The 26809-nt window shown below is 49.8% G+C and overlaps 1 protein-coding gene across 5 annotated transcripts in view; it reads right to left on the bottom strand.

Annotated features, from left to right (window-relative positions):
- Positions 1 to 1321: 1321 nt before the first annotated feature.
- The window catches only part of NTM (neurotrimin), a 1090341-nt gene continuing 1064853 nt past the window's right edge, over positions 1322 to 26809 (bottom strand). For 2 of the 5 annotated variants that reach the window (XM_070048355.1, XM_008259092.4), the window contains 6 exons: positions 24554 to 24688; positions 21871 to 21991; positions 17275 to 17426; positions 13834 to 13869; positions 8588 to 8620; positions 1322 to 2701 (listed from right to left, as the gene is read on the bottom strand). In XM_070048355.1, the coding sequence (XP_069904456.1) occupies positions 2601 to 2701; positions 8588 to 8620; positions 13834 to 13869; positions 17275 to 17426; positions 21871 to 21991; positions 24554 to 24688 (578 nt within the window). In that variant the 3' untranslated portion in view covers positions 1322 to 2600. The remainder of the gene's footprint in view (positions 2702 to 8587; positions 8621 to 13833; positions 13870 to 17274; positions 17427 to 21870; positions 21992 to 24553; positions 24689 to 26809) is intronic. The other 3 variants (XM_008259097.4, XM_017342503.3, XM_002708837.5) reach the window with 3 other exon arrangements.

Below are 26809 nucleotides of genomic sequence, written 5' to 3'. Positions count from 1 at the left end.
AACATCTGGTGAATGTCAGGAGGTGCTGGGCACGGGAGAGCTTCTGGGTCGCATCTTCCTGTGCTCATTCTAAGGAGATCCAAACACCCCTCACCTTCTGGGGCTGTGGAACAAATGGAAGGACACTACCAGGCAGTCACCATGGATGGTCACACCTAGCTGCCAGGAAGAAGTCAGGGTGTCTGGCATCTAAGGGTGGAGGTGCTGGGGGGACAGAAGGGCCCAGAGAAAGGGGACACTGGGGATCTTCTCTCAGTTTCCCTATAGCGGCCAGGACTGATCACCCTCAGACAGGGCTGACTCTTCCTGGGCTGAATGAACCCCTGCAAACACTGGCACAGTGACCCCTGAGTGTTTTGGTTCTGATTTCTATCTCTGGGTGACTCTTCAGCTACTTATTTAATTCCCAGAAATCGATCAGAACAGCTTAGAATTACTTGAATAATCGTTTTAGAATCTGATCTTTCCTCTTGACTTGTAGCTGATGTTCTTTGGACCAGGCATGGAGACGAGAGTTCCCAACCCCTGGTGGATGGGATTTGGGATTCTTTAGTATTAACCACACTGTTTTAAGTCTTGTGTGTGTGCATGTGATAGCAACATTCTGCTGCCTCCTATCTGCTGCCTCCCCAGCTGAACTTGACCCAGGGCCCCAGTGTGTGAATAAAGCAAAATGCGGGAGCCTCAGCCAACAACCCGCTGAAGCCTCCATCAGATGGGGCCCTCATCTTGCTTCCCTAAGGAGGGTCGAGGTGTCTCACACAACCCTGCTTGTGTCATAGAGCTGTGGCCACAGAAAGATCCACCCCCAACCCACCAGGAGGGGTCTGAGAGCCCAGCCCCCTCCCTATATTTCCAACCCAAGCCCAGCTGCAGAATGAGGCGCCACACCAGGTGAAGAGGGACATGGAACACTTTTTAATGTCAAGTCAGAGACAAGCCCTCCCTCCCCATCCCCCTTCCCTCTCTCCCTCATCACGTCCAGGACCCCTCCTGGAGGCCTCTCTGGTGCCCAGACTCCAGGGGAGGAAAGAAAAGGTTACCTAAAAACTGCATTTTCTCCTCTTCCATACACACTCACACAAAGGTGGGAAATTAAATAAAACAAACCAAGAGGATTAAATTCTCCAGCGGTCTGTCACGAAACCATCAGATTCCCGTGGCGGGCGAAAGCACGTGGTTACCAACGGTGAGTTTGTTCAGCGGCTTGCTGCTTGTTAATGCCCGGGGCGTGGTGGGGGAGCGAGGCCACCCGGGGCCCGCCCCCAAGAACCACACCTGCAAAGGTGCTGCGCCTGGTATTAGTTGTTGCTGCTGTTGCTTTTTCTTTTTTTTCTTTTTTTTTTTTTACTTTTTATAAATGTCTCTGACATGTGAATAACCCAAGAAAATCAAAAGGCAGGAGCAGATTACACAATTACCAGTAAACTCTATCATCTTGTAGAAGATCAACACACAGCTAACGCCATATACAGCATGCAGTAATGTCTGAGATAGGGCCCTGCTGGGAAATTAAACGGCTAGAACTCTAACAAAAAAAATATATGCATATATATACTGTATAATATATGTCATCAAAAGAAGCATTGCCAACGAAGCCGAGACCCAGTGCGTTCCAGCCAGGATGTGGGTAGCGTCGTTCCGTCTGTGCGTTAAAGCCAGAACAACGAGGGATCTGTCGCGCTGGTGGAGATGTCCGTCAAGTCGGATGCGGTTTTCGGTGGCTGTGCCAAATCCTCGCCAGGTGGTTAATGCCCAGTGTGTGGTCCACCCGTTGTAAACCCAGTTCAGAAACACACTACGCGTCTGGAATGCTTAACAAACATCCCTTCCTTCACCCCTTCCGTTGGCCTGTGTTCTTAGTTTCATCTTGTTTGTGCACTAAGCTCTAGACTCATATCAGAAAATATAATTAATAAAATTAATAATGAATCAGAATCCCTTATTATCCGTGATGTCCATGTAGTAAAATGAAAAACAAACAAACAAACAAACAAAAAACGAAAAAGCGCCGTGGGTCGGTATCGTTTGTGACTGCTGGGTGTGGGGCTGGGGCTGTTTGTTGCTGCTGTCAGGCTGTTTTGTTTGCTTGCTTTTCCTTAGATCTTCCTTAGATTCGGCAACAGGCAGCGCAACGGCAGTCTACCGAAGGGCCCGCCGCGGCTCCCCGGGTCCCGTGTCTCGCGCTGTGTCCCTCTCTATCGGCGGCCTGGGTGCTGCCTCCAGAATGTTCCACAGAGGGGCGCTTCAGTGGTCAGACTGGCTGAGCCCTCGCCCACCCTGGCAGCAGAGAGGTCGCACAGCGCAGCTTGCGGGTGGGTCCAAGCCGGGTGTGCCTTCTTCCCGCGAGGGCAAAGAAAGAAAACTCGCTTGTACCTACAGATCCGCAAGGCAATTTGCAATTTCCTTTTTTTTTTTTTTAAACATTTGTGTTTCCCAAAGTATTCTTTGTTCCCCTCCCTCAAATTTCTGTCCCCTTAGGCTTGGATTCTCCGAATTTCATTTGATTCTATCTTAATTGTTGCTGTCGTGGTGCCGATGCTGTTGTATAGGTGGTGACCGTGGCGGCAGCTTTCCCCGCTGGGGAGGTGGCACTCACATCAAAATTTCAGCAGCAGGTGCAAGACCAGGACCGAAAGCAGCCAAGCGCAGCCCGCCCTCCGCGACGTCCCGTTGCTCACCTCGCTGACTGCGCCTGGGCCTGCAGAGAAAACACACGACTTAGGAGCCCCTTGTGATAAGATGGACGGAGACCCCCCCCCCACACACACACACCCACGGCCAGGGCTGCTGTCACTGGGCCTGGGCATCCCTCTAGGTGGAACCTTCCATGTTTCCAGTTCCAGGACAGCAATGAACTCCCTAAGGCTTCCTCCCCATGGGTGCACACCACACAATGGGAGGCCCTCCTTTGCAAGGAGAGAGGGTGAGGCTCAGGTTAAATGCCCTGCGGTCCTTTATTTATTTTATCCTGTGTTGTCACGAGCTGAGGTCATGGCTCAGAGTAAAGTTCGAGAAGACGACGTCTGTTTGATACCCAACCAAGAGCTGCAATCGAGTGAAGCCCCCGCGTTGCTTGCAGCATCCCCACCCGCTTCTGAACACTGACTGCCTTCAGCATCTACACAACCCTCCAGCTGCTGCACCTGGTGTTAAGGAAAGGACCTGTGGGGTACAGCAATCTGTCTGTCGGCGGCTGCTGCTGCACTGGGCACAGAGTGCATCCTGTCAATCACTCTAGCACAAGGCAGGGCACTGGGGTTCTGCCTGGAGCGCTCGGCTGTTTCCCCATCTGGACAAGGTAACCACAGACTCAGCTCAAGTAAACGTGCTGAAGAAAGGTCACCCCAGCCCACAGAGTGGAGACGGGATCAAAGACAGAGACGGGGGGCCTGTTGCTGTGAGCAGGTGTGGCTGGAGATGTATGTGGACTGCCCTGGTTTTTGCTGGTAGGTGGGAGATGGAGGGGGCGTACTTCCCTGCCAGGCACACATCAGCCAGTCCTGGAAACAGATGTTGAGATGGAGCCAAACAGAGAGGCAAGACAACTGCAGGGTGGGTATATCCCCCTAGCAGCTCCCTTACTGTTCTGAAACATATGCTTCCTGGCTACCTCCGCCCTGGTGGCCAGCAACCCTCCCAACAGATTCCTGAGCTGTACATAATTTTGATGCCCAGATGAGTTAGGCACCTAATGAACCGGACAGGGGACGTGCTCTGGCATGCACTGCTGCACTGAATCCAGTGGAGGTGTTTCCAAGCTCCCGGCTTCATTAAGTCTGAGTCCTCATGGTTGGGGAATAAGGAACAAAGCCAGAGTCCGCTGGCCTATTGTGGATGCACAGCGCTGTGACACTTCTGGCCAAAGCAAAGCAGAAACAAAACAAGCTCCTGGGTTCCATATGCGATCATTCCATCGAATCCTAGAGCTTGCAGCCCACAGGCTGTGGCCACATGATTTGATGTCTTAATGAACCCTTTTGGATAAATCTCTATTTGGGAGCAGTGGCTTAACAGACCCAGTTTGAAAGGCAACAGGTCATCCAACCTCAGATGTCCCCGCTGTCTGGTGTGCAGTGATGCCAAGGATGCAGATCTGCATGCCAAGAAGCCCTGGCAATACCTGTCCTGCAAGAAGGCCAGCTCCTGGGCATCAAGGCAGGTGACAGGAGAGCAGGCCTGCAAGGCAGTTGTGGGAACTTCTTGTCAATTAAAGAGGTGCCTGTCTTATGTGATTGGTCACTATCTGTCACTAATAGGCTGTATCTTCTAGAATCTACATCCCCCCACCCCCCAGTATTATGGGAAACTGGATCCTGAACCCCCCAAAATCTGAGGATGCTCACATCCCTTATAAAAAACAGCATCATATTTTCACTTAACCCATGCACAACTTTCCCTATGCCTTTAATCTTCTCTAGATGACTGATAATACCTAATACAGTGGAATGCAAAATAAAGAGTTGCTAGACTATATTGCTTAGGGAATAATTATAAGAAAAAGCATCTGCCCATATTCTGTACAGATGCAGTTTTTCCCTGAGCATTTTCTTCCTTTTTTTTTTTTATTAGGCAGAGTTAGACAGTGAGAGGGAGAGACAGAGAGAAAGGTCTTCTTTCCATTGGTTCACCCCCCAAATGGCCGCTACGGCCGGCACTGCGCCGATCCGAAGCCAGGAGCCAGGTGCCTTTCCTGGTCTCCCACGCGGGTGCAGGCGCCCAAGGACTTGGGCCATCCTCCACTGCCTTCCCGGGCCACAGCAGAGAGCTGGACTGGAAGAGGAGCAACCGGGACTAGAACCTGACGCCCATATGTGATGTCAGTGCTGCAGGCAGAGGATTAACCAAGTGAGCCACGGCGCCGGCTCCCTGAGCATTTTCTATGGACAGTTGGGTGAATCAGTGTGTGTACTGAGGAAGAACTGTGATTTGCTCCTGCTCCCTACATACTCTGTTTTCTACACAGCGTCTTCTGTGGAGTCAAAGGAGAGAAGCTACATCCTGTTGCCTTCCAGGGTGAGAGGCTGCATTTCTCTCCTTTGAGGGGTGCTTTGCCTCTGGGCCACTCCCACAAAGATCCTTGCTGTACCTGGGGGCTGAGGTCCAACAGATTTTTGTGGGAGCTGCACCTCAGGTTTCACTGGGCTGAATCCTGGTCTCATTCTGTCTGCATGGGTGCATGCTGTATGGCATGATTTCAGGTATGTCTTGCACACCTGCTTGCCACCAGTGCTCCTGGCAGGACACGCTGCTGTCAGCACTTGGCTCTTCAAAAGGTTGACGGACAAGTGGAATTAAAAGATAATGCACCTTGGGGCCAGCACTGTGATGTAATGGGTTAAGTTGCTGGTGCAATGCCAGCATCCCATATGGGTGCCAGTTCGAGTCCTGGCTGCTTCACTTCTGATCCAGCTCCCTATTAACTTGCCTGGGAAAAGCAGCAGAAGATGGCCCCTGCACCCACATGGGAAACCCAGAAGAAGTTCCAGGTTCCTGGCTTTAGTCTGGCCCAGTCCCAGCCATTGCAACCTTCTGGGGAGTGAACCAGCAGATGGAAGAGTCCCCTCTCCCCCCTCTCTTTGCCTTTCTCTCTGTGTTTGTAACTCTGCCTTTCAAGTAAATAAAATCAATCTTTAAAAAAGATAATACACCTTTTCCATGAACCTTTTGAAGGCCCCCTCGCACAACTTTGAAACCCAATCCCCATGCAATCCCTGAGCAACAGCCATTCCCTCCTTGCCAGCTCTGTGCACCTGCAGAAGAAGATGCCTGGGCATCAGAGACAGGGGACCCGTATCCTCCCCTTTACTCCTGCACTCCCTCCTTTCAGGGCTGACCTCCAGGGAGGAAACCCACACACAGCACAGAGCCCACTGGGGACTTTGTTTCCAGGCTGGGTGTTCTGCAGCTCTGAGGCTGCTGTGAGCTGGCAAACACTCCCCAGCATGTCACAATGCTGCCTTTACCAAAGCTCACTCTTTGCTTGGTCTCTGCTGTGGCCCTGTGAGTTCCTTTGTGGGTCTGCTCCCTGCTGGGCAGCACCATAGACAGCCTGCAGAGATGAGTCCTGACCTGCTGTGTCAGTTAAAGGCCACCATTGCCAGCCAGGATATATCCTTCTGCTCTCATATTTACCCTGGACAAGCTCCTGGGGCCTCGATGCTGTACCCTCCCCCTTCTTTAGACTTACAGAGGGGCTGGCACTGATTGTGCATGGCCACACCCAACCTGCCCCTACCGTTTAACCCCCACACGTTCTCTCCAAAACTGTTTCCTCTGCTCATCCGGGACACCTGACCTGGACCAACATGGACAGAAAAAGAAAATGGGGCTGTGTCAGCTCGCCTTTCAGTCCCCCAGAATTTCACCAGTTGGCCCTGGCCACCTGCAGCCTTGACCCTCCCTAAGGTGTTCCTTATGCTAATTCCAGAGAGACATTTCTATAATTCCAGATTTATCACGTACAAAGCTGTGAGTCCTGCAGCCTTAACAGAAGTCCCCAACTCCTTGGAAGAACTGCACTTTATTTCACCGTCTGCCTGCTGTCTGTCCCCTCAGCTTTTCTTCCTGCCATACCTTCTTTTTTTTTCTTTTTTTCTGACAGGCAGAGTGGACAGTGAGAGAGAGAGAGAGAGAGAGAGAGAGAGAGAAAGGTCTTCCTTTGCCGTTGGTTCACCCTCCAATGGCCGCCATGGCCGGCGCGCTGCAGCTGGCACACCTCGCTGATCCAAAGCCAGGAGCCAGGTGCTTCTCCTGGTCTCCCATGGGGTGCAGGGCCCAAGCACTTGGGCCATCCTCCACTGCACTCCCGGGCCACAGCAGAGAGCTGGACTGGAAGAGAGGCAACTGGGACAGAATCCGGCAGCCTGACTGGGACTAGAACCCGGTGTGCCAGCGCCGCAGGTGGAGGATTAGCCTAGTGAGCCGCGGCGCCAGCCCTTCCTGCCATACCTTCTCCAGTGTAATGCAGGCACATGCATGCACGCTTAGGTGGGCCCCCTCTAGCCGCATTCGCTTTCTTTTCCACCTCGCACACTTTGCCTGAAATACTCCTCATCCAACTCATTCCTAGTCCCTCAGCTTCTGCTCTGATCTTCAGTCACCCCCTCCTCTTGGCAGCCTTCCTTGGCTGACTCCCACTTGTCCTTGAAACTCCACATACATCCTGCTATTAAAATACTGACCGTCCAGTATTAGGCTTCTGTTTATTTGTGTAAGATCCACAGTGGCAGCTGGTGTGTCTCACTGGCTAACGGCAGGCTCCAAGGAGCCTCCTGAGGGAGGAAGGGGTGTCGTGACTTATCCTCATGTCTGCTTAGTTCTCTTTAAGATTGTACTTGGAAAAAAAAAAACAACTGGAAGAAACCCTTTTCCCTACCGTTCCTTCTGTTCTCCCTCAATTTTCTTTTCCTAACATCCTTTCTTCCATGGTCTAATCCTGTCCAGTAAAAGCATCCCTGTGGCTGAGCGAATGGTGACATCAAAGAGAGCCTTGAGTGGGATCATGTCCATCACAGCATCTGCACGACCCCCCTGTAGGAGGCCAGGACTGTAGTCGTCCTTTCTGATAGGTGCACATTCAACCTCAGAGAGTTTCCATGACTTTCCCTCGACTTCCGTCTCCACAGCAATGCTCCTCCCACTGACTCGGAGCTGCCTCTTGGTAAAACTCACACATGCTCAAAGAACACACTCAGGGAGAGTGAGGTCTCTGAGCCTGCGCAACCCGGGCACTGGCTCAAGTGAGAACCACAGATGTGCAGCCCTGCCCCCAACCAGCGCTGGAGGAATGCCACGTGGACCAGGGCTGTGGGAAGGCCTGGGGTCCAAGCAGACATGGCTCGTGGGGTCCTGGGTGCAAGGCTCTCTCAGAGCCACTGTTGGCCTGAGTGACAGCTCAGCCCATCTGCCTGGAAACAGGGCCACCCAGATGAGGCCTCTGCTCTCCATTCAGTCAGGACTCTCCTCCCCATTGGATGCCTTTATTGCAGCTATCTCATTAGGGGGCTGTGGGAGGCCTAAAGAGACTAATTACCAGGACAGTTTGGGTTTCAGAGAACTGTGATGAGTGTCAATTATTCCTGGGAAACATCTGGCAGGAATGAAAGCCTCAAATAAGATGCAGTTTATTCGTAGCCAAGTGATTCACCCAAGAACCTCCCCCTTCCTCCCTTCTCCTCCTCCCTCCTGCCACTTCCCTTCTAGTGAGGAGAGAGAGAGAGAGAGAGAGAGAGAGAGAGAGAGAGAGAACGGGGCAGGTGAAGGCAGCATGCAAGACCAAGGTCGAAGAAGATCGTGGTGTTAGAGCACATGTGTGCAAGGCCCAAGGCAGCCGTGGTGCATAGGGACCCAGTGCAGGAGCCTCATTAGTGTTGCCAGCAAAGACGCGTTAGGTTGTGAGAGTGGTCCCTACCCAGGGAGCATTAGTCCAGACTGACACAGAGGCAGCTCATGCTCAGAGGGTGGCTCCCTCTGGGCTGCTTCCTGGGGTTAGCTCAGGAAAGAAGGCATCATGGAAGAAGGTGGAGACTTCCGTAAACCCCATCCCCACCAAGGCAGTGGCTACCTGGCCAACAAAGATACCAACCTTTCCAAGGGGTCAGGGCTGTAGTTGTCACTTCTAAAAGAAATTAGAAACAAGCCACTGTTAGGGTAGTAAGCAGTGGGAGGCACTCATGTTGCCCTTGGATGGCTTAAGGAATGATCCAGGGGTTCTGCCCCGGGGCTCCTGCACTAGCCTCTGGCTATCTTGACCATAGTCCCCCTGTTTCCTGACCCTTTTTGGCTCTGTGGGGCCGCCAGTTGCCACAACCATGTCGATTATGGGTTGAGGTAGGATATGGATGATGGTCAGATGGGACCACAGACTGAAGCAGAAGCGATATCCAGCTGGTGTTGGCGGGAGAGCCAGATGCCCCAAGCCAAAGCTTCACACAACAGCATCCTTCCTTTGGTCATCAGACTAATTTGTTGAAGCATAAGGAGGACTTCTGTAACAGCAATCTAAGGCCTGTGCCCATACTCTGCTTGAAATGTAGAAGTCTGGTTGGCATCTAGCTTGTCTTTAGCAACATTGCTAAGTGAGCCTTCAAGGGGCAGAGGAGCCCAGAGCTTTGGTACCAGACTTCTCTCGATGAATCAGACAAGAAGCTGGGCCCTCAGGGCAATCTGAGGCAGTAACAACCACGCCCGTATGGCTATGGTTGCACCTGCTGAGACCTCCCTGTAGAGATGTGAGGGTTGAGCGCCTGTCTAATGGTGGCAACATGAAAAGTCCTCGCATTACCAGCTTTTGAGCCATTGGAACCATCCCCAGAGCCTCCCTATCTTTACCTATTGTCTTTCTTGGCCCCTAATCTGTCACTTTACTCTTTGTCTAGGGGCCTCTGCAAATGTTTACCTGAGATACAGAGAGAATGGAAAATCACATTATGGGATACCCTGGTAATCTCTGTTCTCTGAGCCAAGGTCCTCATATACAGAAAGAGAGACAAGGCGGCTAGGCCTGATCCTCCAAACAAGTGGAATACCTACTCAAGCTGGCTGAAAATGCACCTGTGCATGGAAGCACTCAACCTGTTCTTGCAAGGCACCTGACAGATGATATCCTTTACACTGAGGTGGACTTCAGCAACTTTGGGGAGCCACCTTGAAGATGCAAAGATGTCAGAGGTGATCTGTGATCTAGTGTTTTGTGACTGAGATAAGATCTGACATAAAGTCAGGATGGTGGAGAAGCCAGGAGTGCTGATGCCAAGATGGTGGTGCACATGGCAAGGATGGTCCTTGGGAATACTGTGATCCCTTGAGTGCAGCCCAGATGAGAAGGAGGAGATATTCCATCAATCATTGTATTCAAATACCCCTGGTTGATGAGTCTCCGTGTGCAAACTGAAGAGAGGAAGGACAGACTGAAGGAAGACTTGTAGAGACACAGCGGTCATAGAATGTTCACCCCCAAACCACAGGCAGCACAAACATAGTGTATAATTGGGGTGAATTCTCTACAGAGGGCTGGGGAAGCTGGTTCAGAGGTACTGGAACAAGCACACAGGGAAGATGCTCCCGCTGGCATCTGGGACCACCCAAAAGAGGAATACATTGAAAACTCAAGTTTCTGCTCTAGATACTAGAATTGATTTCTTACAAAGTAAAGATCTCCAAATAACTTCAGTAAATGTATCCCTATCGGCTGCTTTCTTCCTGTCTCTAGATCTTCAACACACACTCCTTGGAAGAAAGTCAACTCTCTTCAGTGTCTACACAGGTAAAGGACAATTTGATCTAACTCTGACCTTAACTAGAACACACCCTGAACTTGCCAGGTGGCAGCAATTCCACCTTTCCAATTGAATAGTGGGTCCTGCTTTCACTTAGATCCCACCACAGGAAGATGGAAAATGCAACCAAGAGAGTCTTTATATTTACTCTGAAATTGTCATAGTGCACTGCAGCCCACCCTCTCTGCTGTGGTCTTAAGAAGAGACGTAGAAGGGCTGGCACTGTGGTGGAGCAGGTAAAGCCACCGCCTACAGTGCCAGTTCAAGTTCTGGCTGCTCCACTTCCAACCCAGCTCTCTGCTAATGCACCCTGGAAAAGCAGGGGAAGATGTTCCAAGACCTTGGGCCCCTGCATCCACAAGGGAGACCCAGAAGAAGCTCCAGGCTCCTGGTTTCATATAGGTCCAGCTCCGGCTGTTGTCACCATTTGAGGAGTGAACCAGCAGATGGAAGACCTCTCTTCCCCCACCCTCACCCCCGCCTCTGCTCTCTCTGCAACTCTGCCTTTCAAATAAATCTAAAAAAGAAGAGATGTAGAAATGCCCACTCTGTTCTCTACGTCAGCTTGATATGCTGTGGCCCAGCACATGTTGGCTCTGGTTTCCAGAAGGAGCAGCTTTGTTGGAGCTCCCCGGCCAGTGCGAGCCTGCTGCCCAGCTATCAGTGACATTGTGGCTATAACGAAAATGAACAGTGCCTGAAAACCTAAGCTTGCATTTCCTCATCAGGGCCTTGACTGCAATTGATCTCTTTGATGTATTAGGAAGCCAGGCAGAGTGGCAAGAAATATTCAAAAGAAACAACAAGGAAGAAATAGGGGAGGGAATGAGGGAGAGTGGGAGGAAGGAAGAAAAAGAATGAATGAGAGAAGGTGGGAGGGAGGCAGGCAAGCAGGCAGGGAAATAAAACAATGGAAAAAAGACACTTGCTTCATCCGAAATTTCCAAGTCAACACTCGGTGCTTCTGCTCAATTCATAAAGTGATTCCTTTTTTGCCAGCAAAGCCAATACTTGAAGTGGAATCCAAGTAAGCCCCAGACTGCTTTTGGATGATAAAGGCAGAGGGCACTGATTTCATGTGAGGATGGGTGTACAAACTTTCTAGAAAGACGGTGAGGGATTTTTTTTCTTCTCTACTGGCAGTTTCTGTTGTTTAGACACACAGGTGCCACAGGAATGCTTACTGCCGGACGGGTTGGCCCAATTATCTTTAATCCTCTGCAGGGAACAACTGATCGCCTCTCCCACTGCAGTCTTTCTTTCTGACATCCCAGGCTTACTTCTTTAATGAACTGGCTTGATGGTCACTGTGAGCCTCCCAGGCATTAATCCGCCCAACGTCGCCAGCCCACTGGTGCCATCAAGTCAGATGTCACACCTAGGAGACGAAGCACCAAGGACGGGAGGATGGGAAATGGGCAGCTGGGGAGGCTGAGCCGGCAGCATAGGCCCTGGCTCCTTGCCTGTGCAAAGGAACAGTGGCGTCCCCCAGAGTCTTTCTTTATCTCTGCAGGAGTGCAGCAACCAGCAAACAGCAATACTACAAGGTGACATGCAATCTGTTGTGTCTGCAAAAAAGGGAGCAGGGGAGAAAATTCCAGGGAAGATGGAAATTCTCTCATCAAAAGCCTGTAGTCTACCCAGATATTGGGCAACAAAATAGCTCTGGACTTCTCTTCCAGCCAAGGGTCCCCTGTCAGCAGAAATCCATGCAATCGAATAAATCTCCCCTGGTATTTCCTGGATCAGTGTGACTTGGGGGAATCACTAAGAAAGTAGGAAGCTCTCTCTTCCACCAGAGATGAGCAAAGAGGGGGTCATGGTGGTGAGGGGTGGAGACAATGGAAACAGGTGAGGGAGGTCTTTGTGCTCAGTTGCATGGGCTCTGTAAAAGGAGCTGCCAGCAACATTGAGCACCACGTGAACCCAACTGCTGAACTTTCCACCTGTCCATCTGCAAGATCAACCTTCCTTCCTGACCCATTCCCCCTCACCCAACACGATGGCAGCTGGGGTGGTGGCTGAGCACCTACAGAGAATCACAGTAAAGCTGGCACAGTTTACCCCAAAACTGATCAGGCCACAGAAGCAGGGAAGAAGGCAGGCCAGCTCTGTCTCAGAGAGGAGCCGTGGAGCCTGACACATCCCCCATGCTCAGCACCAGGTAAAACGATCTGTTTGTTGTTGGCTTTGATGTGCGATAATGTTCCCACCGCCACTTCAATATACCTTCATCTACCTTCTAACACTAGCTTGTTAGAAACCGAGACTGGAGTTTTAAAAGCTCCTATTCCATTTGTGAATGAACATCTAAGCAGCCAGAACTGGTTTAGGAAGTCCTGAAAGCTGATTTGTGGCGTCGTCTCTTGTAGCTAGTCTCTCCCACTTTCCTTTTACCACCGATGTCAGTGGCTTCTCTAATGCTGTGCCTCAGATCTGAGAAGCTGTCTCACACAGGGGCTCAATAAACATAGCTTGAGTCATAAGTCGAATCTGAATACTTCCACTGACATCACTTGCCTCTTCTATTTCATTGTTTCATTTTCTTGTTCGTACCTCATCGCCATGGTACTATACATCACTGTGGTGAATAATGCATCCTTGACTCTTTTCATGATAAAACTATTTTTCCTCATCTGTCAAACAGCTTCTCCTATAATTTATTTCTCTGTATCGCCTCCTCCACCTCCCAGGTCGGTTGTATCCCCCGTGATCGTTTGCACAGCCAGAATGTGAATGGAGCAAAAGGAGAACAGGATGGATCTGGGGTTAGGTGGGAAGAGGGAGGTCAGGGACAGGGGTGGGAGATGGGAAAAGCCACTCCCTCCATGGCCCGTACAGTGGCCTTACTGCTGGGCTACTGCACCAAAACACACCAAACCATTTTCAAAGCCTTTTAAATAGGCATTCGCTGTTGAACAGTAGAACGACTCTGTAAGGTAGATAAGGCAGAACAACAGGAAGCTGAGTCTAAACAAGGTCCAGTGACTTGCCTGAGAACAAAGAATGATTAAACAACGCGCTCTGAGCTAGCAACGTGGTGGTGACCCCTCTAGATCTTTGTTTACTGGCCCCCACCATGCAGCGGCACTGCACCCGCCTTCCCTTCACTGGGAACCTGTGTGAGAGCCAGTGCTGCCTTTGATGGGATATTTAAATGGGCAAGTCTGCCATGTCTGATCCTATTGCTGAGGTGCACTGACAGAATTCTTGCTATGAAAACCGCGCCAGTGGTTGGAGATGTCTTCCTGTGGATCCAGATGTACTTTCAACCTTCTGCCTTCATGCTGATCTGTGTTCTTGGAGACGCCTATGCTGCTCCACTTTCCTTCTTCCTTTCCTGCCCTCCGGGATGGGGTGGGGCGTGGGGAGAGACAAGAGGAAGCTAGCCTCGGGAAGGTTCACCAGCAGCTCCTAGGATGCTCCCCCACTGTCTTCTAAGAACATTAGGCACAGTGGCCTCGGGTAATGCACAGTCAGGGACAGGGAGGCAGGGACAGGAGCTGGGGACAGGAGGGAGGGGAGACAAAACATAAAGCAAGGGGATACTGACCTTGCAACAAAGTTGAGCTTGTAGGCTCATTTAGTTCTAAACCAGGTGAGGGACATACAGGAGAGAAAAATGAAAACAAACACATATATTATATACAGTAGCTATATATTTGTCATATATAGTTTGTATACTGCACTTCACAAACGTCTCTGGAGGGATGGATAAATAAAGCAAGACACAAACGTCAAAGGCGGTAGGTAGGACCAGGTGGGGCAGACGGAACACTGACAGGCTGCAGGTTTCCCAGCTTGTCCGGGATGGCCGGGAAGGGAAGGAGCTGGCCGCTCAATGCGTTGTCCAGTGTGGGTGGACTCATGCCTTGGTGTGCTGAGCCAGGGGACTCAGGTGATGGCAAAAGACCCAAGCCTCTTTTGGGATGAGATTCTCTCCCACATTCCCACCTGTGTTGTGTTGCCGTGGGAGATCAAAGTCAAGGAACTCTGATCTCACAGAACCATGATAGGACCACAGGCTCCCCAGAGACACTGCGGTGCAGAAGTGTGGGAGCAGAGCCGTGGGAGCCTCCCACAAGCTCTGCAGACTAGAGACTGGGAGCTCAGAGCCTTGTGGCTTCAACATGGGGAGCCTGTTTCCATTTGGCTTCAGGACCCAGGAGAGCAGTCCTCTGCATCAGGAGCCTCACTAGCCAATAACTAGATCACTTGCAGAGTGCACACAGTTCATGCAAAGCTGGTGACAAAAAGATGATTTGGCCAATTCACTGCAATGCTACAGGAGAATGTACTTCATCATGGAGGGTACAGATTCACATCTGGGATATGCTGATTTCCAAGGGGCATTGGTCTGCCTGAGGGCTTTTAATGAGAATAGCATGGGACACTCCCTAGCAAACTCCTGCTTGTCCAAAGGCCTCCTAGGTGCTGAGCCTCAGTAAAGAGCTTAAGAGCCACAGCAGTGTCCATATCAGGCTCGGCCAGAGACAAGGGCTTGAAAACACGCATCACAGACATTCGTGGAGTTTCTCTGTCTCCACGGCACTATGAAACCCATGTGGTCTCCCCAGTGGGGCTCAGAAACGGAACTGGTGTCTGACTGGCTGAATTCGAGCACACTGAATCCTTGATCTACCTCTTGGCAACAGTAGCTTAAGGCGCTGAGACAACCTGAGAACTGCGCCACCGCCCCCCAGGGGGGAGGAGGGGAGCCAGTGCTGTGGCATAGCAGGTAAAGCCACCACCTGCAGTGCCGGCATCCCATATGGGTGCCAGTTCGAGTCCTGGAGGCTCCACTTCTGAGCCACCTCTCTATCATGGCCTGGGAAAGCAGTGGAAGTTGGCCCAAGTGCTTGGGCACCTGCAAACACATGGGAAACCCAGAAGAGGCTCCTGGCTCCTGGCTTCAGATCGGCTCAGCTCCGGCCATTGCAACCAATTGGAGAGTGAACCAGTGGATGGAAGACCTCTCTCTCTCTCTCTCTTGCTCTCTCTCTCTGCCTCTCCTGTGTAACTCTGACTTCCAAATAAATAAACAAATCTTAAAAAAAATCAATGAAAGAAAAAGCGTTCAGTTCAATTAAAACAACAACAACAACAACAACCTGTTAACCTTTAAAAAAATTTAAGAACTGCCCCCTCTCCAACGGGCCCCACTCTTGACTTGATCCAGTCTTTCTAAACTGACATGAGCAGATACCACCGCTTTCTACACAGTCCTGGACTCCGTAATGCTGGCAATAGTAGCCATGACTCAAAGGATACGCAGGATGGATGGGATGCTGGCAATGGGAGGGAGGGAGGGACAGGAAGCAGAAGTTCCAATGGCCACCCAGGGACAGGGGTCTTGAGGAAAGAGCACATTTCTCACACATGCTTCGCTGCTCTTTTGGATGATGAACGCCAGCAATATCATTCCTACAAAGCAAGTTTGCTCCACTTCCCTACTCTCATCTTGAGATGGTTTAAGGGAGAGGGGCTGGGATCAGACAGTTGTGATCAAGCCAAAGGCAAACCCACACCACACATGGACGTTGGAAGAGAGACCAGTTAAAGGAGGAGGAAGACTGCTTCCTGGATTGAGGGCTGGAAAGTGAGGGAGAGTCTGGGTGTTGCAAGGCAAGGGAGGGGATCTCTCCTTTCCAACCCTGAGGCCCTGTGTTAGCACAGACAGACACCTGCCAAAAAGCCAAGACAGCATGACAAATGGGAAGGAGGCTTACGACCAAGCCTGTGTGAGGGATGCCAGACAGATCAATCCGTCTCATCACAGCTCCACCCCTTCCCAGCCTCCCGGATAAAGGTGGGCAGAAGGCAGGCAGGGTGTGATATGGAATCAGAGACAGCAGGAATGGGCAGCATGGGGCTGTGATTCCGAGCAGGCTGTGCACACTGCCACCAAGGGCATGCAGCAGGGACAGGGGACAGGGCAGGCCCCTGAGGCTGTGGGATTGTCTGAGAATTCTCAGGGAAAAAAAGGAATTTATGCACTTGCCAATTATCTGCCAAAAACCTCCTCTTTCTCTCCCTATCAACTCAAGAGTGGACCTTAACACTGGGTTTGGGGGAACCGATTTGAAAAATCCCAAGCTCCCTGAATGTCCCGGGGATGAAGGCAACCAAAAATTAATCCTGTGGTCCGCAGTGAGTGTGTGCATCCATCAGTGGCTGCAAGCCACCCCTGATGCGCCAAATCCTGCCTGGTGACAGACAGGAAGGCAGGCTCACTGCTACGTAGCTACTCTATTCAGCAAGCAAGACACCAAGGTCAACCTACTTCTTTTGTCAACACAACTGCCAGATATGTGGTGATAAAGTCAGAACAATTAGCCTGGTCCCCATCAGTCCTTCAGTCCATTGCTGTTGAATGGTGACCATGTGATATTATGTCCAGATGGTGGCTTGGATGGACAGATGTCCTAACCCAGCCAACAGCATCCTTTTGACCTGGGGAACCTGGGAAATGCTCCTTTTCTATTACTTCTCCATCTGCAGCCAATGCCATTAGGACCCAAGCCCTCTGATTCTACTCTGATGAATCTGATTTGGTTTCTCTTACATCCCAACGGCTGGATAAAGTTTCAGAAGAGGGAGCACTTTCTACAAACCCCGTGAGCGGAGTACTGCAATAGCAAATGTCCCTCCCTGGGCTCTTGACGGTTCTATTCAATTATAAATGCAAAGTCATGTTAGGAGACATCACTGATGAAAATGGCAGAAAACGCTTTGTCATCCCAGAGTCCTTTTCTCCCTCTGTAGGACTGTGAGAAAGAAACCTCAACCTTCCGTTTTCATTTGCATTCCTTCATATCCTAGTTTCTTCTCTCTTCCTCTCCCCCTGCTCCTTCCCCACATCCCTGCCTCACTCACCTCTGATAGCCACCCCATGCTGGAGCTCCCTGTAGCTCCTCCCCTCCTCCAACCCTTCCCTCCCCGCCCCCACTTACACCCTTCCCCTTTCAGTGCCAGGCTCAGGGCACAGTCTCACCAAATAGCGTGATGCTGGCATTGGTGTGGCCCAACTTGTTGGAGGCCACGCACGTGTAGTTCCCATAGTCGTGCTCAGAGACATTGAAGAAGATGAGCTTGGACAGGAAGGGTCTGTTTTCCACTTTGACCCCCTTCTTGCCTTCCATCAGTCTGAGACAAACAAGAGACACAAAGCAGAAAGAGGAGATGGTGACGCTTTTCTCCCAGGAAGAAGACAGACTCTCAGACTAACGACGTAACCGCCCCCTCCTCACATGCCATCTCCACTCTTTGTTCCAGTGAATGGCACCGGACAGTGACCCATACACTTGTATTTCTCTAGTTCTGTGTGTACATCTCAGGAAGCTCTTCTCAGTACACCTTATCTCCCTCTCCCCACATCCAAGTTCTCTGCGAGCAGGTGCAGCCACTTATCCCCGCGTTGGGATAAGTGTCATCCATACCACATCACGCACACCATGCCAGCTGGGTGACATTGGAGCAATAGTATGCATGCAACAGGTGCTGAAGGGTGATGACTTGTTTGATGCTGATGAGGGTGGTAATGAAGATGGTGACGGTGACGATGGTGACAACAATGAAACTAATTTAAAAAAAAAGTCTCAAGCTTCAAAGACAAGAGAAATCCTGCACAATTGGCAGGAAAGATGTTTTTCAAGCACCTGGGTCATAAAATGTCTTCTTAAGCACTCAAGGCATTTTACAGATAATATTTTATTATTTTTTGTCTGTGAAGAGGAGAATATAATCAGAGATAATTTTCACATCAGGGAACACTGAAGGGCTTCTGCTAGAGTGTGTCGAAAGGGGATGAGCTTGGGAGAGACAGCACAGCAAGATACAGCCCTGTGGGGCCGGGCCAGTCTCCTGAGCAATGCGTTATGATGGCCCAACATGCCACAGGGCTCATCCTGTGCCGGGCATAAGAGCCATGGAAGAACATCGCGGAGCCAGGTTTTCTTACTGCCCCTTGGAGTTCATTACTGGGCAGACATAAAGGGAGGAAGCTGCCCCAGGCGTAGGAGTCAGCGTGAGCGTTTCCTCTATCTTAGGAGGCCCTCAGCAGTCGTTCCCAATGCAGTCGTGAGTCTATACAGAAATTCAAGACCAGCTTTACTCCTTTTGCAAATGCTGAGATGTCTTCTTTAAGCTCATGGGTTACAAGCTACCTTTGTATTCCTTGCTTCGTAGCTTGTTGTGTGGTTCAGGACAGAGAAACACTGAAGGGACAAGAAACCCTTCTGAATGAAGGGTGTTAGGGAACAGGGACACAAAACTAAGTTGGCTGCTTAGGGCCTGCCTGGAGCAGGACTTGGAACAAGTAACAACGTCAGGTGGATATAGGGGACATGGCTGGTATTGGATCCATCAAACCAAGACAGGCAGCGCTCAAGGCTGGCATAGAGGGCAGCTGCTGTGTCATTGCCTGAAGGTGTCATTTACGGATATTACAGAAGATTCTCTCCACTGCCCCCTCCCCAAGTTTATGGTATAACCTTGACCAGAAGACACTGTTCTCACTCAGTAGCTGTTGTTGGAGGGACTTGCCTTGCTTTTCATGATGTAGCTTCTTCTCTGGTTACTGTTGTCTTTCAAAAGTGAGGGATAGTGAACTGGGTCCAGGGGCTTCATTAGAAGGCCAGCACTGTTCTGATGTCATGAAGCATCTGGCTGTGTGACCAGAGGGCATTTTTATGTGTCTGGCCTGTTATGTAGATACTGATCCTCCAGGGGGCGCTGTCCATAGAAAGCTCTGTACACCACCCATTGGGGCGAGGAGCTTCTGCAGTGAGCCCAGAGCCTCCATGATCCGTTTTGTCATGTTGACACCACTCCTAGGACAGGGAGTGAGGGAGGAGGCTTCACATCTGAAGCAGGCTGTGGACGAGATTTCAGCTCTGCACTGGGAACTTACCCAAAACATGCTTTCTACTTGAAAGCTCTGAAGTGTCTTCAGCTAAAGACACTGTGGGCTGGCCACCTGCACCCCCAGCCCCAGGGCTGACACATTTCCCCTTTCCCTGGGCAGACACCTGCTGCCCAAGCATGGGCTTTAGCTACTCCATGGAGCTGTAGGGTTTTTGTAGCTCATGTTCCTGTTCTTTGGCTGCCCTTATTAAGCGCAGTATTCCATTCGCTCGTGTTTTGATGGATAACTCACACAGTGAGAGGTACTGCTACGTGGCCAAACAGCCTCTATCCTAAATTTTGAGAAAGCTGCCTGCCCCATGACACAGACTCATGTCACTGGAGAACAGGAGATGGGGCAGGGCCAGCCTCTCCCGGGCAGCCAGGATATGCCCACTGACCACCTGCTTGACCAAGCCAAGTCAACGGGAAGGAAAGAGAAGGAGAGGCTACCAGGAGAGTTCAGACCATGGAGGGGAGCAGCTGTCTATGCCCAGGCCTCTGAGAACAGTCAGCAGGCAGGCTTTCTGCTTCTCCCAGAGGCTGCTCCTGAGTGACAGAGCAGGAGGCTGCTCCTCCAAGCACCACACCTGCCATGGGAAGGGGAGGGCTCTTCCTTTTCCCCTCCATTGTGCACATTTGCTCTATTCTCTCCATGTGTGCTGAGGTCTTATTTACTTCTGTTCAGGCACAGTTTTCCATAACATACATTTCCCCTGAAATTTCTGAAGACCCTTCTTATACGCAGATTAAAAAAAAAATTGGCATCCAAATGCGATTTATATTTTAATTCCCCTTCCACGAACTTTCCGAAGCACCTCGACTTCTGTTTCTGCTTTTCTCCTGCATAAATTAGAGCAACAACAGGCAGCTGAAGAGTTTTCACTGTGACTCAGACAATGGAAGGTTCTGGAACTGACCCCGCAGCTCAATCGTTTTTCTGTTTTGCTTTCTGTTGTGTTATCCAGGATCCTGATGCCTCAGTTTTCCTCTTAGCACAATAAGAAGGGATCATTGTGGGGAGGGCTTCAGGGTTTTTAAGGCAGGTAACCACGTTTGCTTATTGGAAAAAAACTATCTGCTTGATTCGGAATTCTTGGCAGGAAGAAGGAAAGTCAACTTTCTGGGGACTTCTCCTTCCTTGTTTTTCTCTAAAGATTTATTTATTTAAAAGGCAGAGTGACACCCAGAGAGTGAGAGACCCAGAGATCTTCCACCCAAGGGTTCGCTTCCCAAATGGCAGCAATGGCTGGGGCTGGGCCAGGCGGAAGTCAGGAGCCAGGGACTCCATCTGGGTCTCCTATGTGGGTGGCAGGGGCCCGAGGACTTGGGACATTGCCTGCTGCTTTCCCAGGTGCATTAGCAGGGAGCTGGATCAGAAGCAGAGCAGCTGGGAATCAAACCGGCGCTCTGATCTAGGACACAGCACCGCAAGCTGAGGCCTAACCAGCTGAGTCCAACGCAGGCCCTGTTTCTCATTTCTCTGTGAGTTTGTTTCTCCTTTCTCCCCTTCCGTTCATCCTTCTATAAAATGGGCTAGAGGCATGCAACACACCTCGCTAGAAGCTACGAGAATATGTCCTTTAAAACTGAAAAAGCCCAATACGCTGCTCTTCCTCACAGAAGGGTTGTGACGAGGCACAGTGATCTGTCAGTCGGCGACTTGGTTCGGTTGTGGATTCAGAGACTGAAAGAGCTTCTGGTGACTACAGCAGGAAAGGAAACCGAGCTCTGGAGAAGATGCTCTGCACAGCGTGGGCCACACTTGGCTCCCTCCAGGCCTGGCACTGCCCGCTCTGGGCTCCTTCTCAGAAGCAGCCCCTGGGCTGGTTGCCCTTCCCTGCGTCTCCTCCTTCCTCCCTGCTTCCTCTTCCCAGAAATTTTTTTGCATGGCCTGCACCACACCACCCTTTTCCTGAGAATGTTCTGAACACAGACAGCTCCCCCACACTGCTTCAGTGCTCATCCACCTTAAAATAGCTCTTTGATCGTGATAATTGCCATGTTGCTGGCTGAGCCAGGCTGCTGACCCCTGCGGTGACATGACATGTGAGAACTCAAGCAAACACCCTGATGGAGGCCCCAACAATGGGAAGGAAGGGGAGAGTCCTCTCTCCTCCCTCCTGCTGGGGAGGGAGAACTTGGCCACAAAGGAAGGACTAAGTCAGGTCATGGACTCTGACAAGGCCCCGCCATGGAATGCACCTGCAACCAAAGTGGAGACCTGCCGGCCACATGACTAGTGACCGTCCCCATACAACCCCCGAACACCGTAATCCCAGCCTGAGAATGTGTTTAACATTGCTCCGGGCAGAACCCATTATTTGCTCTTGTTACAAAAATTTGTGAGCCCTACAATCTTTTGTGACTTTGCTGACCTGATTAAAAAACAAAACAAAACAAAACAAAACAAAACAACCCCCTCCCCCAAACCCGAAGTGTTACCTTACAGGTCTCCTTGGTGGATGACTGAGCATTAACTCTGCACAAGAACATTAAAATCCCTGCTGAAATCCATTGCTATCAAGAAAAGAAGTGTTTGTATACTGTTTCACTCCAAGATGGAGGACAAATTCACAAAAAGATTTGCAGGGTTCATTGGAGACCATCTGGAATCAGGAACTAGTGGTAAAGCACTCTTCTTCTGGGGGGGTGAGGGCGGGGGTAGAGGGGAGGGGGACGTTACCTTTTGTCGTCCTTGTACCACTGGAACTCGGCAGAGGGAACTGCTGAGGCTTCACACTGCAGCGTCCCCTTCTGTCCCACAGGGACGCCTGTACCCTTAGCTTCTGATATGTACGGTGGGTCTGCAGAGAGAAGAAGTCCTATAGCATTTACCATGCCTTTGAAAGCGAGGAAGGCTGATTCATTCATGGATTTTTTTTTCACACCCTCTTCTACCTTGGCTTCCTTGCACTGTCAAACTGCTATCCAAATCGTGCCAGGGAATGAAAGCACTTCTAAGGCTGTTCTAAGAAAAGGCTCCATCTTCTGAGCATACATCGCTTCTCTTCTCCACTGTACCAAGACAGAATGACCAGGTATTCAGGTCTACTTCCTGTTTAGATTTCTTAGCTTCCATAGGGTAATGCCAACCCAGCAGCCCTGCACCTTGCACATTGACCTTTCATCAGCTTTATAGAATGTCTTCCTTGCCTAAGCATATAGCCTCAGCCTATGCAGTTCCCATCAAAAGTTCAGTTGCAAGAAGCAATAGTCATGGAGCTCTGCCTGGAGGAAATATAGATCAGTTTTTCTTTACTGCATTCTCTCAAATGAATCCAGCATCAGCCCAGGCCAATCCAGTCTGGCAGACCTGGTCTGCTTTCATCTGTAGTCTTCACCGAACCACCCCTGATTTCCCAGCAGTTGGCACTGAAGGACATTATTGAAAACAGTCGCAACAAACTTACTCTTCTGTTACTGAAGAAATACTGTGTGTGGAGTTATTGACATTAGTCTCAAAGGGTTCTATTTGTAGAGATCCTGAAGAGAATATTCAGCAGGATTTCAAGACCAGGAAAAGCAGTGTTTCACCCAGGGAGATAACTTGCTTTAATCTTAAGGACAACGTAAATCGTAAAGAAGGTGATATGTGCTCTCTTTACTTCAGCAATGGAAACTTTGTGGTATGCATTTCAAATGCTGATTTTTCCTTAGCTTTCATGCATTTTCCTTTGCTTCCAGTTCTTTGCGTTTTATAATTATAAATTGTATAACTTTGTAAATCCCTTTAGAAAAACTGAGATAGGCAAAAAAAAAAAAAGTGATAGGCTTGCTATATCTATTTCCTTGCTTTTTAAAGTGTTTCATATTTAATAGGTTCACGCTCTAACAGGAACCAAAATCTTAAAGAATGTGTATTTGTGGCCGACATTGCGGCATAGCAAGTTAAGCTGTCACCCACGATGCCGGCATCCCATATGGGCATCAGTTTGCATTGCAGCTTCTACACTTCTGATCCAGCTCCCTGCTGTTGCACCTGGGAAGCTAACAGAAGATGGTCCAAGTGCTTGGTCCCCTGCATTTAGGTGGGAGGCCCAGGTGAACTGGCTCCTGACTTTGGCTGAGCCCAACCCTAGCCATTGCAGGCATTTGGGGAGTAGACCATCAGATGAAACATTTTCTCTCTCTCTCTCTCTCTCTCTCTCTCTCTGACTGTCTCTTTCTCTCTATCTTCTTCCCTCTTCTGCAACCCCATCAAATAATAAATAAATAAATCTCTTTTTTATAAGAAAAAGAATGTGTACTCACCTAGGCACAACATTCCTCCCCTCTCTCCACCCTCCCCACAGACTGAAGCAGGAAGGCTTCTTGGCTGCTGCATTAGAGCTTGGGTTCTGTTCTATCCTGGGACTCCCCAGAGTGCACACAGCAAAGAAAACCTTCAGAATGTCACAGAGAACTGAATCAGCACACACAATGCAGAACAGAGGGAGAAGAGGTGAATGAGAGGGCAGAAACTTGTGTAGGATCAAGGTTGGTGTGGACGTGCATGGCTGATAAAGCAGTGGTCTCCAAACACTTTGGGTTCTGCTTCTCTACCAGGAAAAACCACTTGAGACATACTCTTGATTGCCTGCACATGTGCCTATTGGTGTATACCACAGACATCAACATCTGTGGTAGTACGAGGATGATATGCAATAAACACACCACAAATCTAAGTTCTCATAGTTCTTCCATACATGGTCGCACATGAATTTTGCTCCATTATGTAGAAGGGGAGAGGTTCCAGGACAGCTATGTTGTATGAGCACACAAAAGGAAAATCTAGGCTTGAAGGCGCATTATCCACTGAGGGCTGTTTAGTGCCCCCTAAGCCATGAAAGTGAAGTTTGCTACTATATTAAATTACTTTCAGACACTTCATTTATTTATTTTTTATTTGAAAGGCGGAGACACAGAGAGACTGATTCTGAGAGAGAGAGCACGCGTGCATGAGAGAGATTGATTGATTGATTGATTCTATCTGCTGATTCACTCTCCAAATGGCCACAAGAGCCAAGGTTGGGCCAGGTCTCAGACAGGAGCCAGGAACTTCATATGGGTCTTCTATGTGGGTGGCAGAGACCCAACTACTTAGGCCATCATCTGCTGCCTCGCAGGTACATTAGGGAGCTGGATCAGAAATTGAGTCAATGGGACTCTGCCTGGTGCTCCAATATGGGTGCCGGCATCACGATGCTGACCCTGTTACCTAGAGGTGTGCAAACCTTGTTGCCTCTGAAGAGTGTGGACAATGATGCTGCACTATTTCCCACTCTGAGTCAGTAGCTGGCCCTACCACGGGCCTGCTGACAGCTCATGGCTGTGGCCACAATGGGGTGTGTGGGGTGTCGGGGGGCAGGGGTGGTGAGAGCACTTACAGTTCACGGTAACCTTTACTCTCCGCACCACTGGCGCAGCCACATCGTTGGAGGCACTGCACTCGTAGTCCCCTGACTGCTCTCGAGTAATGCCCTGAATTTCCAAGTATTCGTCTTCACTCACAAAGCCAACAGCTGCAAGAGAAGGCAGGGAGAGTGAAAGGGAAATAAAAAAAAAAAATACCACAAGTATAAACTTGGAAGACAACTTATAGCATGGTTACATCTGCAGAGAATTGTGGCACCAGTGAGTTCAGATTCACAGGGACTGCCCCGAGTCTCCCTCCGCATCACTTCCATCCCTTCTACAACCAACTCCCCAGTGGACAGCTGAAATGTTTGTATTTCTAACTGAATGGAGCACAGAGCCTAGAGAACACTGGTGCTCTCTAAGTGATTAATAATTCTGACATTTACACTGCCTGAACTTACAAAATGGTACGGCATTGGGATCTCAGTGCCCGCTTAACTCTTTCTGGTCTGTAGGTATCATTTGAGGGTATCTCAACTGAGAGCAGCTGACTTTGGCCCTGGACAGGAATCAGCTAAAAATTTCACACACACACACACACACACACACGAGACAGGCCACAGAGGCAATGCAAATACTAGGACAAAAAATTTAACTTTAGATTCCCAAAGGTAAGACTATCAGTTGGATAGGCAGAAGTCAATTTTCTTTTTTTACATATTTACTTATTTGAAAGACAAAGAGAGAGAGAGAGAGAGAGAGAGAGAGAGAGAGAGGTCTTCCATCCACTGGTTCACTCTCCAAATGGCCAAATGGCCGAAAGACTCAGGCTTGGCTTGGCCAGGTCGAAGCCAGGAGCCAGGAACTTCCTTTGGATCTCCCATGTGGGTGCAGGTGCCCAAGGACTTGAACCATCTTCTGCTGCTTTCCCAGGTGCGTTAGTAGGGAGCTGGATTGGAAGTGGACCAGCCGGGACTAGAACTGGTGCCCTTTTGCGATACCGGTGCTACAGGACATCCTTAACCCATTGCACTACAATGCCAGCCCCCAAAAATCAATTTTTTAAAAATTATGTCAGTAAGGTCTTAGTGACAAGATCCTAAACACAAACCAGTGTTGGGACCCTGAACTTGAGTCCATAACAGAAGCATGGCAACAAATAAAGACAGGGCTGCACATCTCTGTGATCCAACCGCCCTTAGGCTCAATTTCAATAGTGAAAAACTAGGAAAATATGAGCTATCCTCTGCCTATCAGACATCCCACCTAATGTCTGGCCACTGGTGTTCAGTTAGACACTATAGACTAGACAAGAGTTCAAAGTTAAAAGACAAAGAAGATGGTCAGCGTTGTGGGGTAGCAGGTAAAGTCACCATCTACCATGTCAGCATCCCACGTGGGCGCTGGTACGAGTCCTGGCTGGCTGCTGTACTTCCAATCCAGCTCCCCGCTAGTGGCCCAGGAAAGCAGTGAAAGGTGGCTCAAGTGCTTGGACCCCTGCACAAATGTGGGAGACCTGGAAGAAGCTTCTGGCTCTTGGCTTCAGTCTGTCCCAGCCTCGGCCCCTGCAGTTTTCTACGGAGTGAACCAGCAGATGGAAGGTATCTCTGTCTCTCCCTCCTTCTCTATAACTCTGACTTTCAAAAAAATAAATAAATCTTTTTTAAAATAAAATTGAAGAATAAAAACAACTGTTTACATCTGAGATTATCCTCTCATCTGGTAAGTGGGGATAACTACGGTTATTAACAGCTAGGTTATTTAAGGATAACAATATCTTAATCCATGACAATTTCTTTTTTTTTTTAAATTATTTATTAGAGCCAGTGCTATGGCACAGTAGGTTAATCCTCTGCCTGCAGTGCCGGCATCTCATATGGGTGCTGGTTCTAGTCCTGGTTGCTCCACTTCCGATCCAGCTCTCTGCTGTGGCCCGGGAAGGCAGTAGAAGATGGCACAAGCACTTGGGAGGTCCAGAGGAAGCTCCTGGTTTCGATCAGGGCAGTCCCCGCCATTGTGGCCAGCAGATAGAAGACCTTTCTCTCGGTCTCTCCCTCTCACTGTCTGTAACTCTTCCTCTCAAATAAATAAATAAAATCTTTAAAAAATATTTATTTATTTGAAAGCAGAGTTACAGAGAGAGAGAGAGGGAGAGATGGGGGTTGGGGGAGAGATCTTCCATCTGTTGGTTTATTCCCCAAATGGCCACAAAGGCCAGAGCTGGGTCAGGTCAAAGCCAGGAGCCTTGAACTCCATCCAGATCTCCTTTGTGGGTGGCAGGAACC

Source organism: Oryctolagus cuniculus, chromosome 1 (genome assembly GCF_964237555.1).
Source record: "Oryctolagus cuniculus chromosome 1, mOryCun1.1, whole genome shotgun sequence".
NCBI lineage: Eukaryota > Metazoa > Chordata > Mammalia > Lagomorpha > Leporidae > Oryctolagus > Oryctolagus cuniculus.
Note: the sequence above shows the minus strand (reverse complement) of the source record. Positions and strands in the feature narration are given on the sequence as shown.